The sequence below is a fragment of the Dioscorea cayenensis genome, chromosome 6 (assembly GCF_009730915.1).
Source record: "Dioscorea cayenensis subsp. rotundata cultivar TDr96_F1 chromosome 6, TDr96_F1_v2_PseudoChromosome.rev07_lg8_w22 25.fasta, whole genome shotgun sequence".
Taxonomy (NCBI): Eukaryota; Viridiplantae; Streptophyta; class Magnoliopsida; order Dioscoreales; family Dioscoreaceae; genus Dioscorea; species Dioscorea cayenensis.
Window position 1 is genome coordinate 20,637,728 of NC_052476.1, and position 16,937 is coordinate 20,654,664.

The following is a 16,937-nucleotide window of genomic DNA, read 5'->3' on the forward strand; positions in this document are numbered from 1 at the left end:
AATTAAAATTAATTTTAATAAAACTCTGAAATTAATTTTACTGCTATAAAATTAGCACTTTAATATTTTTATTCTTTAATTTTATATACATCGGCACGATTTGACTTCACTAGAAACGATATTATTTTTAATGCCAACGTCGTACTGTCATACTCTCATTATTAAAATTGATCATTTATTATTGTCCCAGACGATAACCGCGAGCGAGGGTGACTGCGGAAGTTCTGAGGAGGCCATGGAGTGCTCGGGAGGAGTCCCGAGTCTCGGGGCTCATGTCTGAGATGGAACACTGCTCGAGACAGATCTTGAGGTAGCTATGGTCGAGGAGGCCGACAGAGACATCGGAGTAGTCCTCTTTCTGGGTTGTTAGGTGGGGAGGAGGCCCTTTTCTCCTCCTTTTTTTCTCTTGCATGTACTCCGTTGTTTATGTTATTTTGTGTGTTTTGAGATATTTGCACCACTGCTAGTGGTTGGGTGTCCTTTCCCCTTTCTCGTGGGGAGGCCTGTTTTGTACTCTCTTATTTCATCGAAATGGTTTATCCACCTTTCACATTGGCCATGATCGGTATCAATAAGCCATGAGATTGTTTGGGTTAATTTAAAAAATAATAATAATTTGTAAAAGCATTTTTGTCAAAATTGTTTTTCACAGTAAATTAAAATATTTTTAATATTTTATGTTTGGATAAACTAATACAAAAATACTTTTATTACTTAAATTGACATTAAAAGATTATTTTATTAATATGGAAAAAAACACTCATACATCAACTAGGTTACTAAAACTAGCAATTAATTTCTAATATGTAAATGCAATGCCAATGACTCTGTTTTCTACATGTTAAGTTGCACAAGTATGATTCACACAAACTAAATTGATATGAATCAGTTCCATAAAAAATTGGCTCTTCTTGAAGACAAATTACATCTTCGCTTTGTTTATATGTTTAGTGACCAGATAAACCCATGAGAGACAATAGACCGCCTGTCACCGGCATAAGTTCGCATCCCTCAACTGGATTTTCATAGGCAAAGAGCACCGAGATCAAGTTGGTTACTACTTCGGCTTGCTTCCGCTTCTCCAACAGCCTCCTTTCTCCTACAGCTCTTTCTATCTTTTCTATCCTTACTTGAAGTACATTTGGCATTGCTGATCAAACACAGAAAGCAGAGTGCTCAAGAACATTTTACTTTATTGAAATTAAGAGTTCATAACTATAATGTCATTAAAATCATGATGATGTGGTTTTATAGCATCTTCATCAGAAATATATTTCATGTAATTCTTGAAAGCATATATATGAAGCAGACTATGAAGTTAAGAGAGTAACAAATATGCAGATTGATCAATATCAATACCATGAAACCCATAATGCCAAGCTTATGTTATGACAATAGCAATGTTAATTGATTGGAAGTGCATGATAAGAAACAAATGGGAAAATGCACCTGTTGGTTACTGCAGAAGTACTTGCAACACCTGACCCACAACAAGCCTTGTATTTCTTCTTCGACCCGCAAGAACATTGCTTATTATTTGATGTTTTCTTGAACAGAGAAAAAATATAATAATAACAAAATGAGTGTCTATACCACAGTTTTACTTCATTAAATGACATATAATTATGCTTGTATCAATCATAAATACCTTATCAACAACTTGAACTTTCCGCTCAGTAACTGACTGAGGGTCACTGTCCAGTGAACTTTGTGCTGTTGTCACATCTTCAAATGGCACCTCCAGTTTCTCAGAATTCATAATTTGATCAGCTCCTGGGTAATCTCAAACATTTAAGCATGAAGAAAAATCATCCATCAAAGGGAGACAGTAAAATCATTCTACACACATGATATTGCGCAAGCAAACCGATCATGGTATTACAAAACTTGGGAATGGATTTTTGTACACGTCAAATTATAGAATGATAAAAGAAGAATAAAACAAGCAGTCGCATAGGCCATTCTCCACATTTTAAGATTGTATCCATTGCATAAATCTCTCTGGGTAGATGCTGTTCTTAATCATATAGTTCATCAAGACTATGTACCCCTCAAAAGTATTAGACCTGATTCCATAATATACTTCTAGCAAACTTCATTCACTTTATTAGTGCATAGAAAGAGATTTTGGACATGGATTTTTCTGAAGGCAAAGATTGAATATACATGGTATATGATAAAGTAGGACTTAAAATAAAACAATACACCCGAACTTTGATCACATATACATTGTTGAAGGGAATTCTTGGCAAACATGATCCAGCCCTAATATGAGGTACGCAAAATTTGTTAGGAAAAACTTATAACATCTAGTTTTGATAATTGATAATGATATGACACAGCTTGTTACAAATACGTTTGGGAGGTCTATCTTTGTGATAAAATATGTAATCAGATAGAAAAAAATTACCATAAGAAATATTATTTTCAGAGGGAGTGTCATTGTCATCATTCTCACAATCTTTCATTTCTTGTTCTGCTATCAAAAACTCAATCGCAGCATCAACATCCCCACCAAATTCTTGTAAAACCTACGACACAATTAAAAACATTGGATGTAAGAAAGTAATATGATTTTTTATTTTTATTTTTATTTTTATTTTTATTTTTATTTTTATTTTTTTTTGCAAGAGTACCTCTTACCTGCTCAGCTTTAGCAAAATTTTCACATCCTGTCCCGGACATTACCATCTTGACAGATGCGGCTTTTGGTACACATGCTGGCACTTTCTTGTTATGGCTGGGGACAAGAATATCTGAATCCGCCTATCGTAAGAATCATTGTACAACAGATCAAATATTATTTATGTCTAGAATTTCCACACTATGTTACATAACGAAAACATTCTCTAACGCAATTTTAAAGCATAATGATCATGTATAAATAGAAACCTTAATAATGATCTGTTTAGCTGGCCCTTCGCAAGAATCTTCACATAGACGGACGCTATTATAGTGCTTGCCATGATGATAAGATCTGTATATAATAGAATGACTCAAAACACATAATAACAAACTATCAAACATTTGACACAAAGAACTCACAGCAATCAGTTAAGCCATTCATTAGAATTGTTTTAGGAACATCTAATTATAAGGTATAATGAAAGTTAGTATGAGAAAACTAATTACAGAGAAATGAGTCAAACAGGCCATCATAATAGAATTGCCTAAACATCAAGTTTAACCTTCCCAAAGTGTTTTTACAACCGAAATTTTGCTTATGAACAATGAAGACTTACAAATGAATCATCCTTGCTTCTTGTCCTTGAAAATTCCTAATGTACCATCGGGGGAACATAGCCTGCACAGAAAATACTTTCAGTTTTATAAGCTTCACAAAGTTAGTCTGTCTTGTTTACAGGTATAAGTCGATCACATGTGAGTCTAAGGTAAAATTGGCAGTTGAGTGAGGCAGGATTGAGAAATAGATGGAGAAATAAATGTGAGGTGGGATTGAGAAATAGATGGAGTCCAATTTCACTCTGACATGTAATTAAACTGCAAATATATCAGATATGGTCAAATAAATGTGGGAAGAGTTGCACAAGTTCAGTCATCAATAAAATCACAGACTGGTACCTCACTAACACTCATTGTACACTCATTTCCTCAAAGAGCGGAATATGTTTGCTACACAATCAGATGAATTTATATCAACCCTAACTTTAAGTCCCATGTTTAAACAAAAAAATGGCAATTATTATTGTTTATATACTAAGCTAAAATTCACCTCACTTAATGGTTTCATGCACTATCATGGCAGTTAAAAAACCTGATTTCATCTTAGAGCTGAAAAATGGATTGTCGCTAGCACTTAAATCATATGAGCAGTTGAATCCATATGTTGTTCAAAAGGATTTCAGACACATACATTTGACAAAAGCATATTAGAAAGAAGAACTTACTCGATGGATGCAGATATTCACTCCCGTAACAAGAGATGCTGCTTGCAACTCCATATGTCCTGCCCATGTACCTTGCTTTCCCATGGAATGACAGTATTTGTCAAAGGGGACATCACCCTCGATGAATGGCTCAAAATCCTCACGATGATTCTGTACAGCACAGTAAGTGACCACTAAATCAGCTTACTTGGTCATATCAAGAATAAATGAAAAAATGAACATACACACCAATCAATATATATGGAGAACTTGAAACAAAAATCATAATGATGTTCAACTTGAAGAGAGAAACATACCACTATATATTTCGCCACCATATGTCGATATTTTGTATGTTCCTCTGCATTTCCTTCTAGCTGATCAGCTAGAGCTCTACAAAAGATAAAAACAAAAGAACAATAGTCAAGAAAAATTCAAATAAAATAAACATAGCCACAAAAGAAAAATCTTTTTTACCTACAAATCTAAATGCATCTAAGGATTTCTACTAACCTGAAGAAACAATTACCGTCTGCTGTGATTTGAATAATTTTTAAACCTAAGGCATTTAGCTGAGGCTGGAATTGTGGTAAAACAACTTCCTTTCCTTTCTTCTTTACCTAGACAACAACACACATTTTCAAATGTAAATCTGATCATACAATCAAGCAGATCCATCACAAACAGAACTCACATTGAGAATGAATGTTTAAGAACCTTTGAGCATCAAAAAGGACTAGCAAGGTACTAACAATAACTCAAGCACAACAATAAGGCAATGAATTTCGTAGTTCATAAATCACCTTGACAAAAATTTTGAGCTTTTGATCTAAATAAATTCCACGTTTCTTTCATTGTGGATCAAATTCCTTGAATCAAACTCATTGAAAAATCACATCTTTTTTATCCAACATATACCAAAAAAATCAAAGCTATATTTAGATTGAGAAAAAGAAAAATAAAAGCAAAAAAGTTCTCCTTTCTCTTCCTTCATTCACCCTCAATCCAAATACTTCTCGTGATGATCAAAAGAAAAACTTAAACTAAGATCGAAACAAATTCAACTCATAATCCAATACCAACACAAAACCACAGGTAAACAATCTCGAAAAAAGGATTGAAAGACAATCAAAGAGAGAAAAAGAGAGAGAGAGAGAGAGAGTAGTGATCGAGTTGCTGCTCACCGAGAGAAGCCATGACCTCGTTCTCCCCTTTGCTTCTCTTTCCGGTGGTGGTATCTTTGGATTGAGAAGGAATTAGGCTTTGTTTCATTTGGGTGTTTGAGGGGAATATATGCAATTGAAGAGAAAAAAACCTGATTGGGGGAGTTGTTGCCTTTGTGTTTGCTTATATTTACAAATTATTTTTTTTTAAGGGCTGCAAGCGCCGATTTACTGGTTTTTTTATATATATATATCATTGACATCAACACCATCAAGCACAGAAAAACCATTGAAATCAACACCATCAAACACAGAAAACAGAAATAAATTAAAAACAACAGCTCTTTCTCATCAGAGAGAGAGAGAGAGAGAGAGATGAGGGCTTACAGCGGCGGCGTGGGATTGCTTCTTCTCCGGCTGGGGCTGGGGCTTCTTCTGCTTGGACTGAATCATGGCTGAAATCCTGTGAATTCTGGCGGCATTAGCCTTTTTAAAACCAAATTTTCAAATTTGTTTTTATTCCTAATCTAATTAGGGTTAACAAATCTATAAAATTTTCTTAACAAATTAAGAAACTTCTCTTTCTCAAATAAGTCCATTGATTTTAAAATATGAATTAATTAATTATTGTGGATCAATTACATGAATATATATATATATATATATATATATATATTTATGAGATGGATTAAGTTACCTTATAGAGATTTACAAGGGTAAAATTTTTCAACTCACACACGCGAATACTCGTGAAGTTTTAATCCTTAGTATGTAAGAACTGATAGTTTATCTTGCTTTGCTTTTAAGTAATTAATGTGAATATTTTGATTTTCTAATATCCATCTTTTTATAGTAATTTTTGTTATTCGAATCATAATCAAAGTCTTTACTAATTTTTAAAGTCACACCCAACAAATTTTAACTTAATTTAAAAATTTAGAGATATTTATATATGAGACCTTAATAAATATTTTACATAATAGTCCCTCTTCCTTCCTATGTTAAATATCAAACTAGAAAGAATCCAAGATTATGTTTATATAAAATTATTTTATACTTATCTCCTTATCAAATTCATTTTGAAAAAAATCTAATATTTTCTGTTCCTATTTTGGTTGGGATAAGAAAAATAAGGAGATAATATAATAACAATATTGATGAATGCCCTGATCATATTCATATTTTTACGAAAAAAAAACCCATATCCTATTCCTATTTGAAATAGAAAATTGAGAGATAAGATAATGAACTGATTATAAAATAATAATAATAATAATAATAATAATAATAATAATAATAATAATCGGCAAAAAATAAATTTTAGAAAAAAATTCAAAATTTTGGGAAGTAAAGATAAAATAAAAAAAAATAGATTTGAAAAAGAAAAGAAGAAAATTTGAAATGCAAAATTTGGATAAATCCTGATGCTCCGAAGATTTGATAAAATTTATGTCTTGAATCTATCTATGCCATGCATGTCATTAGCCTTTTTGATACCAAGACATCTAATGAAATTTTCAAAAGTTTTCTTTTGTGGGTTTTTTTTTTTTGGAAATTAACCTAATGTAACTACGGTTAACAAATCTAAAAAGAATTTCTTAACAATTTTAAAAAATTCTATTAATAAAATTAATCAACAGTTCAATTGATATTTAATAATTAATTAATTAATTTCACGTGAAAGACATGAAAAGACATAAATATATGTGTTAGATCAAGTTACCTTACACTGGAAAAAATATAGTTTATTTTGCTAAATATTAGAGTTTTCTCCTAACAGTCTTTTAACAACAATTATTGTAGTTCGCATAAATCCTAATGAAACATCACCTAATGCAACCAAATAAGTTTAAACCATACAACATAGGACTTTAACAATTTAATCTTTACTAATTTTTATAATCATAATCATGCTAATCAATAAATTTTAATTTAATCGAAAGATTTACATATACTTACACATCAGACCTAGTTTACATACTAGTCCCTCTTCCTTATGATGGTAGAAACCAAACAATCATGTTTAAATAGAATTATGTTATATACAACTCCTAATCAAATTCAGAAAATTTAGTGGGAAATCTAATATTTTATTATCCTATTTTGGTTGGAATAAGGAAAATAAGGGATGGGATTATTACACTATAATCAATGCTGTTATGCAAAGAATGAAGATGGCGGGAGAGTCAATGGTGCTAGGGAAATTGAATGTGGAGAGGCACGTGTCAAAGAGCACGAAAGCTGAGCTGGATAAATCTGATGGCGTGGAAGAGAGATAATAATAATAATAATAATAATTAATAATCGGTCAAACTAAATTTTAGAGAAAAAAAAAATCCAAATTTTCGGGACGTAAAGATAAAATTTTAAAAAAAAAAATAGATTGAATTTTTGAAACTTCCATCCATATACTATATCCAGAGTGGCAACCCTTCCTCTTTGCCTCGAGAGGTCTCCGAGAACTAGACCTAATGTTCTGGCCTGCAAATCATCAAATAGTATAAAATCAGGTTCTCTCTAATCCGCAACGGAACAAAAATCAAATCAGTACATTCCATAAAACAAAATGTGATATGTAATTACAACCGAGATACACATCAACTATATCCAAGGAAAGCTCAAAAAGATTAAAACTTTCTTCTTTCTTAAGAATTTATTTAAAAAAAAATATTGAAAATTAGTAAACTATAGGCAATGAGAACAAAATTAATACTTTGAATTCCACAACTATGGAAAAACAAAGTATGACACACGCACATCACCAAGGTCACTAGAAATCTCAATATCCAAAAAAGATTTGAACTGTCGTGTTTCTAAACACAAATTTACCAGAAATAATCGAAAAATGTCAAACTACAGTTCAAACCAAACATCCAGATCCAAAAGATCAACACTATCAATTGAAAACCTCTAAATCGATTTAAAAGAAGTATCAAATCTGGTTTGCATGAAACACGGTTTAGTTCACACTTGTAAATAGCAGCACACAGAAAACAAAAGAATGATGTTTAATTATGGTAAGAAAAAATACTTGCCTTCTCCTTTGGAAGAACTTCAGATGAAGCATCAGGGGAAACTACAGGCGAAGCTGCTGGCCTAGGCCAGGATGCTTAACAAGGCACTGAACAGAGAATATTTCAATCAAGGTCCAGATAAAACCTGATGTGACATTAATAAGTAAAAGTAGCTGATGAAATAAAATTAAAAAAAAAATACTAGAAAATAAATGCCTTCCACCTATGGTGGAAAGCTTGGATCACATGCATTTGCCCATAAAGGATTGACTATCATACCTGTTAGCTGGGCTTCTTTCTATTTCCACTTTATACCCCCATCAGATAAGTGAGTCTCATAAACTGCCATATGAGTCAGCATCATCACTTCACAAAACAACCTCAATTGCAACAAACTTGCAACAAGAGAACTAATATTTAATCAAGTAAACAGACTGGGCCAATTTATGTGGCTAAGATGGGAAGTAATTAAAAGGTTTGAGGATCATTAATCTACCAAAACACAATAGTGTTCATGACACAACTTGAGGATTACATGCATAACAAATTAATTTTTCAAAAACAAGAGGAAAAGCTAAAAAGTCAAACGTTGATTCCAGCTGGAATTGGAAAAAATCAATTATCAATAACTAAAACTTAAGTAGAACCAAGAAACTAACAGCTCCTTACTCTTGCAATCAACATATGAGTAAGATTCCTGAAACTTCAGTGCCAAAACACAAAAAAAATTGTTGCCTATCAATAATAATCTAGCCACTTTGTTTATATATACAAATGGCAGCCTCCTAGTCAACCTTAATATAAAAGAAAACGATTAAATGTCAAGTAGTTCTTAGAAAAAAAGTCAATATTTACCTTAATCAGACAAAGTGTTTAAAGATCACACTGCAGACGATAGAACTCCTTCTCAACATCAGAGGTAACTGATAGAGAGACAAGAGAGAGAGATGAAGAGAGAGTGGAACAATTCTCATTAACTAGATAGAAATGAAGAAGACCTTAGGTCTACATATATAGGAACAACTATACCCAAGTATACATACATATATATATATATTTAACACCCCCCCTCAAACTCAAAGCGGATCATGCGTCTTGAGTTTGGATAACATGAATAGATGTTGATCGCGCGTCTGTGCTTTGGTAAAGAAATCAGCCACTTGGACCTCTGTAGGAAGATAGTGAAGTGACACAGCCTGGGCACGTACATGACATCGAGTGAAGTGGGCATCCACACCTATGTGTTTGGTCAGCTCATGCTTGACCGGATCTGTAGCAATCTGAAGTGCCCCAGTACTGTCACAGTGAACAGGAATAGGAGAAGTGATCAGTATACCAAAATCCTGCAGAATCGAACGAAGCCAAAGGACCTCTTGGACAGTAGACGCTAATGCACGAACCTCAGCCTCAGCACTGGACTTGGCAACAGTATTCTGTTTCTTGAGTGGCGGACTGCCATGGCCGAGGAACTTGATGCTTTGTCTCGGACTCACAAGTGGGATCTTGTCCCTCAACCTTGCTCTGATACCATGATAGAGAGACAAGAGAGAGAGATGAAGAGAGAGTGGAACAATTCTCATTAACTAGATAGAAATGAAGAAGACCTTAGGTCTACATATATAGGAACAACTATACCCAAGTATACATCTATACATGTATAAGTATACATACATATATATATATATATCTAACAGTAACAACTCCGCCATTGTAATGGGAAGAAGTTGAATTGATTACAGCAAGGCAGGCAGTTATTACTCATACTTCAAGCAAACAAAATGGAAGAGAGTTCTGAAAAGCAAAGATAGAAGATAGAAATTACCACTGAGATTTTCAAAGTAAGACTATAAGGCATTCATGAAATCTCTACTGTAAAAATATAAGTGAGAACTAGAATATATAAATAAAATCTAGACAAAAGAATGGATGAGTATATCACATACCTCATGCAAGGCTAGCGTCTTTCAGAAACTGAAGATAAATGCATAGCCTCTTGCAGCAACCTCAACTGGCCAAGAAAGTTTGAATAATAACTGAAAATTTGAGCAAAGATGTAACCATTTTTTTCACTAAGGTGGGCTTTTAAATCCAACAACAAATAAAAATAGCTACTGGTTAATCATCCAACAGTGTAACATATGTAGGCTACAGAGTGGGAAATGCCACAGGATCCCAATGAAGAAGCACTCCCAAAATTGACACAGGGAATATAGATAGCCATAGAAATGGCATACAAGGTTAAATTTTGTAAAGATGTTACCTTAGAATATAATATGGCGAATTATGGAAAATTCAAACTATCCGATGATTCAAAATTTTAAGCAAAGATGCAATCTTCATATATTAAAAAATCTATTAATGTCAACTACCTTTTCTCATACTCATGATTATGAAAGTGGAAGTAAAAAATGAATATGATAGCAAAGATCATACACCACACGAATAAGAGCAGTACATGCAAGCTGCAGGTAGTAGCTGTAGGTGCAGATTCAGGTGTCCCCACAGCTAAATGGGATAGCAGGACCACAAAGCAATTAGTAACAATCTCAGCACTGTATCTTACTCAACTCATACATCATGTTTTGACAATTGCAAGAGAAGAATATCCTCAAGTTATTCAGTTCAGATATTGATGAACATTAACTTAGTAAATCATATGAAAAAAATTCCAAATAAATTTGATCAAAACAAAGTAGATAAGGTTCAACCTTTGATTGGCATGCAAAGAGGTATTGTCTAAACTCAAACTCTCTAACAAGTCAATGGCTTGAATACAGAATTCAGCAGGGCAGCCTGATCATCGCCATGATCCAATCCTCCAAAATCCCTCTGTCTAACAGGTGTATTTACTACTTACTGCATAGCACTAACTAAGTTAGCTATGTCAATAAAGAACAATACAGTTGTATAGTATGATCAAGCAATTTTATGGTTGCAGTTCCAAAGAGAAACATCTAATATAGTACCAGTTTCTCAAAACAACACAAGGCAAGAATGGTATATAATATGCAGAAGCAATTTCCAATTGCTGAAGAGGGAAAACAAACCAACCTACTTCTAGGTAGCAAAGCTCTAGTTCATCATATTCATGTAATGAGTCTTCATGAAGATGAGCCATCTCATACATAAAAGCTAAGCTTTCCTAATTGAAAATAAAATAAAATACAATGTTCAGCCAGACACTTCATAAAAAATTGATTTCAAAATAAAAGCAACAACGCCAATTCACGAGTGAACTACCTTAAGAATAAAAAAAGTTAAAAAAGTTTCCACACAAGCAGCTAACGTTGTTCACTTAATTTACGAATTTCTTCCTCATAAAATTGAACACATCTGTCCTCCGTGTTTGTGATTGATTTACCATTTTGGACTCCAAATCTTCCCAAAAAATGGATTCGGTTCCATGAAAATCTAATTTGCAGCACCTGGGCAATGTAAAGTACACCACAACAGATCAAGAACTTGATTTTTCTGAGTATGATAATAAGGCATGCCTCATAAAGAAAAAGAAGTCAAATTTTAAAAGCAAATTGAACAAGGGATTATATCACAGCACAAACACACTATACACATTATACCTCTCCCTCTTTTTCAAGCTGAAATCAACTTGAAGCTTTGCATATATTTTCTTTGCCATCTTCGTGGGTCATTGCTGGGATGAGCCTTTGATACAAAAGCAATGAATCATTCCTTCTCCTCATTTTGAAGGATCAGCTTCAAGCGTGGCTTCAAAATCGTCTTGAATTCACAAACATATCAACCAACAAAATTGCATACATTTTCAAGAAAGCATAGTTGCCATCTTCCAATGAATTAACAAATCGGATCAACAAAGTATACCTCACAGGTCACAAGAACAACAACATCACATGGCTCCCGGAACCAAAACACCGACTGCGCAGCCTCGACTCAGTCACAGGATTGCTGCGATTGCACGCCTTCCTGAATGGCAATCCCTGCTCGAAACCCTCTTTGACGCAAGGCCACAAAATCACTCACATCCTCCGCTAATCAAGCAAAAGAATCAAACAAATGAGAAGAAAAAGGAATCGTGGATCTAGAATTAGGTCATGGATTTGAATCGTTTCTTGGAAGAAATTGAGATCGGGGAGGATATGATCAGGGTTAGGGTTTATACCAGTGATGACGAGAGTTCTTGATGGTCTAGAAAGGGGAGTGATGGAACTCCGAGAAGATCTAAATGTTTGATTTGAGCTGCCATTTTTCGATTTTTCATAGTAAATTCCAGTTAAGAAAATTAGAAAAAAGTCAAATCTTTTTTAGCATTGAGATTTCCGGTGACCTTCTTGATGTGGCTCTATCACGCTTTGGGTTTGGGGTTTGGACCTTTGATAGTTAGTTTTATTAATCTCAATTGTTTTGTAATAATTTCCTAATAAACTGTTGCAAGGTTATTAGAATAGTAGTAACTAGTAAGAGAAGAATAAATTTAAGAAGGGGAAGGGATCAGATCGAAGAGAAAGGGGAAATCTACCTGGCGGCGGGAGGGGTGAGAAGGAGAAATGACACCCAGTAGCCTCAACAGTTAAATCGGGTAGTCACATAAATAAGGGCACTTTGGTAATATTAGTGTATTTGAAATGGATGAATTTACATAAGTTAACCCTAGACCATTACTGTTATTTGACTAAGGGAAAAAGGGTAGCCATGTCTTTTCAGTATACTTTGAAAGGAGAAGCAAACCGGGAGAAGAAAATTACATTATTTACCCCTGAACAGTTATCTTGGGTACACAGAGGGGGCAAGGGTAGCACCCAGATCACTGAACCCTTAATGGTCTCACTGTATGTTCAGACATCAAGGCCCAATTTCAATGAAGCTTGAATATAACAGCTCATCCTCTAAAAAAGGGGCATTATTGCGAGAATCTCATCTATCTATCCTGTTCATCTTCATCCTGGAGTGGTGGCTATAGGTTTAGAGATCTCCTGGTCTCTGATCTCTTGTTTTAATTTTAGTTTGCCGTTGAATCTCTTATGTAATGTTGTTGGTGTATTGCTAGCTATGTAAGGATCAGTGAGATCCTGGTTATCAATCAAATTATTTCATTGCTTGAGTCTGTTCTAGTGAGTAATTGCAGGTTGTGCAGTATTCAGTTGAAGGACTGCATCATAAACAAGATGTAGCTATGATCACACAGGAGCAAAATACATTTTGATGATCTTGACAATGGTGCCCATTTGCTTCTTTAATTAATTAGTTTGTTTCTTTATGGCAAGAGAGATGTTTCAGTTGCTACTTACCTTTGAAGTTGTTTATATTATATTCTCTTCCATGTTTGTGCAATGTTTATTTGAGTTTAAAATCAATTTGTTTTGTGTTAATGGTTGTTTGATCTTTTCTAGTTGAATGTGTTTCTTCTTGTTCTTTTGCTTGGAACTGAATTTGAATTTCTCAGGGTTCCACGTTGAAGTTGACTCAGGTGAATATCTATTGATATGTTAAATGTTTTATAAAAAAAATATTTAAATTATTTACAATTAAAAAAAATCTGAGTTAAAACAAAACAAATGCAGTGCAAGAAGATATATATATATATATATATATATATATTGCACTGTTAGAAGGAAATGATAAGATATTAATTTACATGACATACTAAATTGTTATATAAAAAAATAATAAAACGAAAGGATAGAATACTTTGTGAAATATTTTCACAATGCAACTTAGTTATAATAGAGGCTGTAAAAAGTAATGCAATTTAGTTACACATTAATATTACATCTAAATAGGGAATATTTATAAGTAAATTTCAACATCGACCGCTAGCTTCCTTGTGAGAAATATTGATTGTAGGGAGCCTGCTAAGCAAGCAACTCTAAGTAAAACTCAACATCTTGCACTACATTCAAGACATTCCATAGAGAGATCAAGAAGTTATTCAAAGATCATTGAGGTGTAGTATCTCAATCATACTCTTATTGTACACTTAATGTATGTTAATTATACAAAAACGAAAAATCTAGTCACTGTAAAATCAATATGGAACACTTTCTTTTATTGGGAATATTATAAGCCAAATTGGCATAACTTGGGTATAAAAAAAATTGATAAAATTGTGTACTTATTGATGTACAGTTCTTTTTTTTTACCATCAATGCTAATAAATGATGTTATTTCATGCAAATAAAAATTCTACGTTAGCCACAATGGAAGGGGCTGTATTAAATTAAAAAAATGAGAAATGAAAATATGTGAAGGATAATATATATTTTATTAATTATAAATAATATAGACATTTTCATTGAAAAAACAAAAAGTTAAAAAATGATAAAGAAATAAAGTAATATAAGAAGTATATAACCATATTAATGTAGTTGGTATAGTTACCATAACTCCAAGGATTAAAAAAGTTAGCCCTAGCTAGATAAAGAGGGACTTACAAATCATTTCAAAGTTTTAGGAATGGAAGGGTGAAATTGAAAATTATCAAATAATTTTCTTAATAAAATTGGCAGATTATATCCAAAAAATTCTTTTATAATATGCATAACATATTACCACATACGGGTACAAAATAATCATTTTTGAATTTTTTTTAACCGTTTGGATTTCTTTTTCTTTTTTTTTTTCTCTCAAGAATACCCTTTGGGTTTGTGGGTTTTGCCTTTATATATACCCCTAATAACCATTACTACCTTTTATCCTCCTCCTTTTTCTCCATTAGCTCCAAGGAACTCCTCTCTCTCCCGTTCTCCGCCATCTCCCCACTGGTCTTATTCCCCACTGGTATGTATATGTAATTACTTGGATTTTTATCCTTTTAATGTGTGATTCCATGTGTTATATAGTAAATAATATAGCCATTTAATTTCCATGCAGCAGCTAGCATCTCATGGAACACCAAATGGAGATGGTTTGTTTATAACTTCTCATTCTTGTTTCTTTTTGTGAGTATTTAAATCTTTACTAATTTATTTATTTGTTATTTTTTGTTTATATGATGGTGCATTTTGCCATTTTAATATGACATTTTATGTAAGAACTTCATATGCATGGTGCAAGATCATCATATATAGATCAGCTGCAAGATTGAAAATTGAACACCAATATATATCCCATGGAGATGATGTCTTTGTATTCTTGTTTTTCTCTTTTGAATGCTTGATTATTTATCTATTTGTTTTTTTTCTTTCTACTAAATAATTTTTTTCTTATATGATAAAGGTTCTTGTTCTTTATAATTTGATTCTTGTTTATTTTTTGTTGTGAGATTAAATCTTGGTTATTTCATTTATTAATTTGTTTATTTGATGCATTTTTTTCATCTGTACGTGTTTGTGTGATATTTAATGCAGGAACTTCAGAGGGTGCAAGAGGAGCATCATGCTGAACAGCAAGATCAACTTGAAAACCAGCATCCCTTGGAGATGGTATTCTTTTTCTTGTTTTAATTTCTTTTTTTCTTTACTTTTCTTCTGAATAATTGAACCTTTGAATCTTTATTTAAATCTTTACTAATTTATTTATTTGTTATTTTTTGTTTATATGATGGTGCATTTTGCCATTTTAATATGACATTTTATATAAGAACTTCATATGCATACTGCAAGATCATCATATGTAGATCAGCTGCAAGATTGAAAATTGAACACCAATATATATCCCATGGAGATGATGTCTTTGTATTCTTTGTTTTTCTCTTTTTCTTTTCTGAATGCTTGATTATTTATCTATTTGTCTTTCTACTAAATAAATCTTATATGATAAAGGTTCTTGTTCTTTATAATTTGATTCTTGTGTTGTGAGATTAAATCTTGGTTATTTCATTTTATTAATTTGTTTATTTGATGCATTTTTTTCATCTGTACGTGTTTGTGTGATATTTAATGCAGGAACTTCAGAGGGTGCAAGAGGAGCATCATGCTGAACAGCAAGATCAACTTGAAAACCAGCATCCCTTGGAGATGGTATTCTTTTTCTTGTTTTAATTTCTTTTTTTCTTTACTTTTCTTCTGAATAATTGAACCTTTGAATCTTTATTTAATTAAGTTTTGTTCTTTCTACAATATATTGTTTTTATTCTTTGATATTTTGTTTAATTGAACTATTATAGGGTGATGATCATGTTGGTGAACTGGGTTTCTGTAGTATATGCAGAAATGATATAGAATCCAGAGAATGGGCAGCTTTGTTGACTTGTGAACATACATATTGGTTAGTGATCATGAGTTAAATTTCATCTTTAATTTGTGCTCTTTAATTTCAGATTAATCATAACATTTATAGTTGAAGAAATATAATTGAGGTTTGTTTTTTCTTTGTTTGCATGTTAAATATATATATTCTTTTGATTTATATATTTTTTTTTTTGGGCAGCACCAAATGCATTTTAACCTGGGTGGCACATAAGCATCTGCAATCCTGTCCCGAATGCAAAGTTCCATTTCATTCTATTAAAGTTTATCGCTATCCCGATGGAAGGTATTATATTTTCTTTTTTTCCCCTAATCTTCTTCTTCTTTCACTAAATTAATAAATGTATTAAAAAACACTGATCCTTCATTTTAATTTGATGCAGCATTGTTATGTATCCAAAAACACTGATCATTTTAAATTGAATGCAGCATTGCTGAGACCCCTGTTGAAGAAAACTTAACCAAACTCCTTAAAGCCCCTTGGTTAGGAAAATTTGGGAAAGACAAGAAACTGAAAAAGGCTTTCAAACTAGAAAAAACTCGCATAAGTGATGCAGCTAAGCATAGGAAACATCTGGAGAGGCTGGGGAGAAGCTGAGGAAAAAATTTATACATATTTTGATCTGTTTCCATATGTGTTACTCATTATTTCATGCATACAATATACATGCAGATAGTTTTAAGCTTTCATACCATATAGTTTTGAGCTGT

General features: G+C 32.7%; 1 protein-coding gene and 1 long non-coding RNA gene across 13 annotated transcripts; both read right to left on the reverse strand.

Moving 5' to 3' along the window:
• Positions 1-792: 792 nt before the first annotated feature.
• Positions 793-7,527, reverse strand: LOC120263787 (OVARIAN TUMOR DOMAIN-containing deubiquitinating enzyme 7-like). The gene is made up of 12 exons (XM_039271764.1): positions 7,192-7,527; positions 5,438-5,513; positions 4,401-4,507; positions 4,205-4,280; positions 3,909-4,058; positions 3,243-3,304; positions 2,893-2,977; positions 2,644-2,766; positions 2,411-2,531; positions 1,649-1,773; positions 1,450-1,547; positions 793-1,150 (listed from the first exon to the last, which is right to left on the reverse strand). The coding sequence occupies exons 2-12, from the start codon at positions 5,501-5,503 to the stop codon at positions 1,024-1,026; spliced, it is 1,140 nt and encodes a 379-aa protein (XP_039127698.1). The 5' UTR covers positions 5,504-5,513; positions 7,192-7,527; the 3' UTR covers positions 793-1,023.
• A 553-nt stretch (positions 7,528-8,080) lies between these two features.
• LOC120263788 lies at positions 8,081-12,384 on the reverse strand. 12 transcript variants are annotated; one of them, XR_005537129.1, is made up of 11 exons: positions 12,203-12,384; positions 11,905-12,071; positions 11,643-11,802; positions 11,305-11,489; positions 10,773-11,206; positions 10,008-10,097; positions 9,465-9,585; positions 9,108-9,360; positions 8,920-8,987; positions 8,344-8,406; positions 8,081-8,171 (listed from the first exon to the last, which is right to left on the reverse strand). It is a non-coding gene; the product is annotated as an uncharacterized LOC120263788 (long non-coding RNA). The 12 variants fall into 12 exon arrangements; XR_005537136.1 differs by having other exon boundaries at positions 8,087-8,209; positions 10,773-10,920; positions 11,426-11,489; XR_005537132.1 differs by having other exon boundaries at positions 8,087-8,209; positions 10,773-10,920.
• Positions 12,385-16,937: the final 4,553 nt, after the last annotated feature.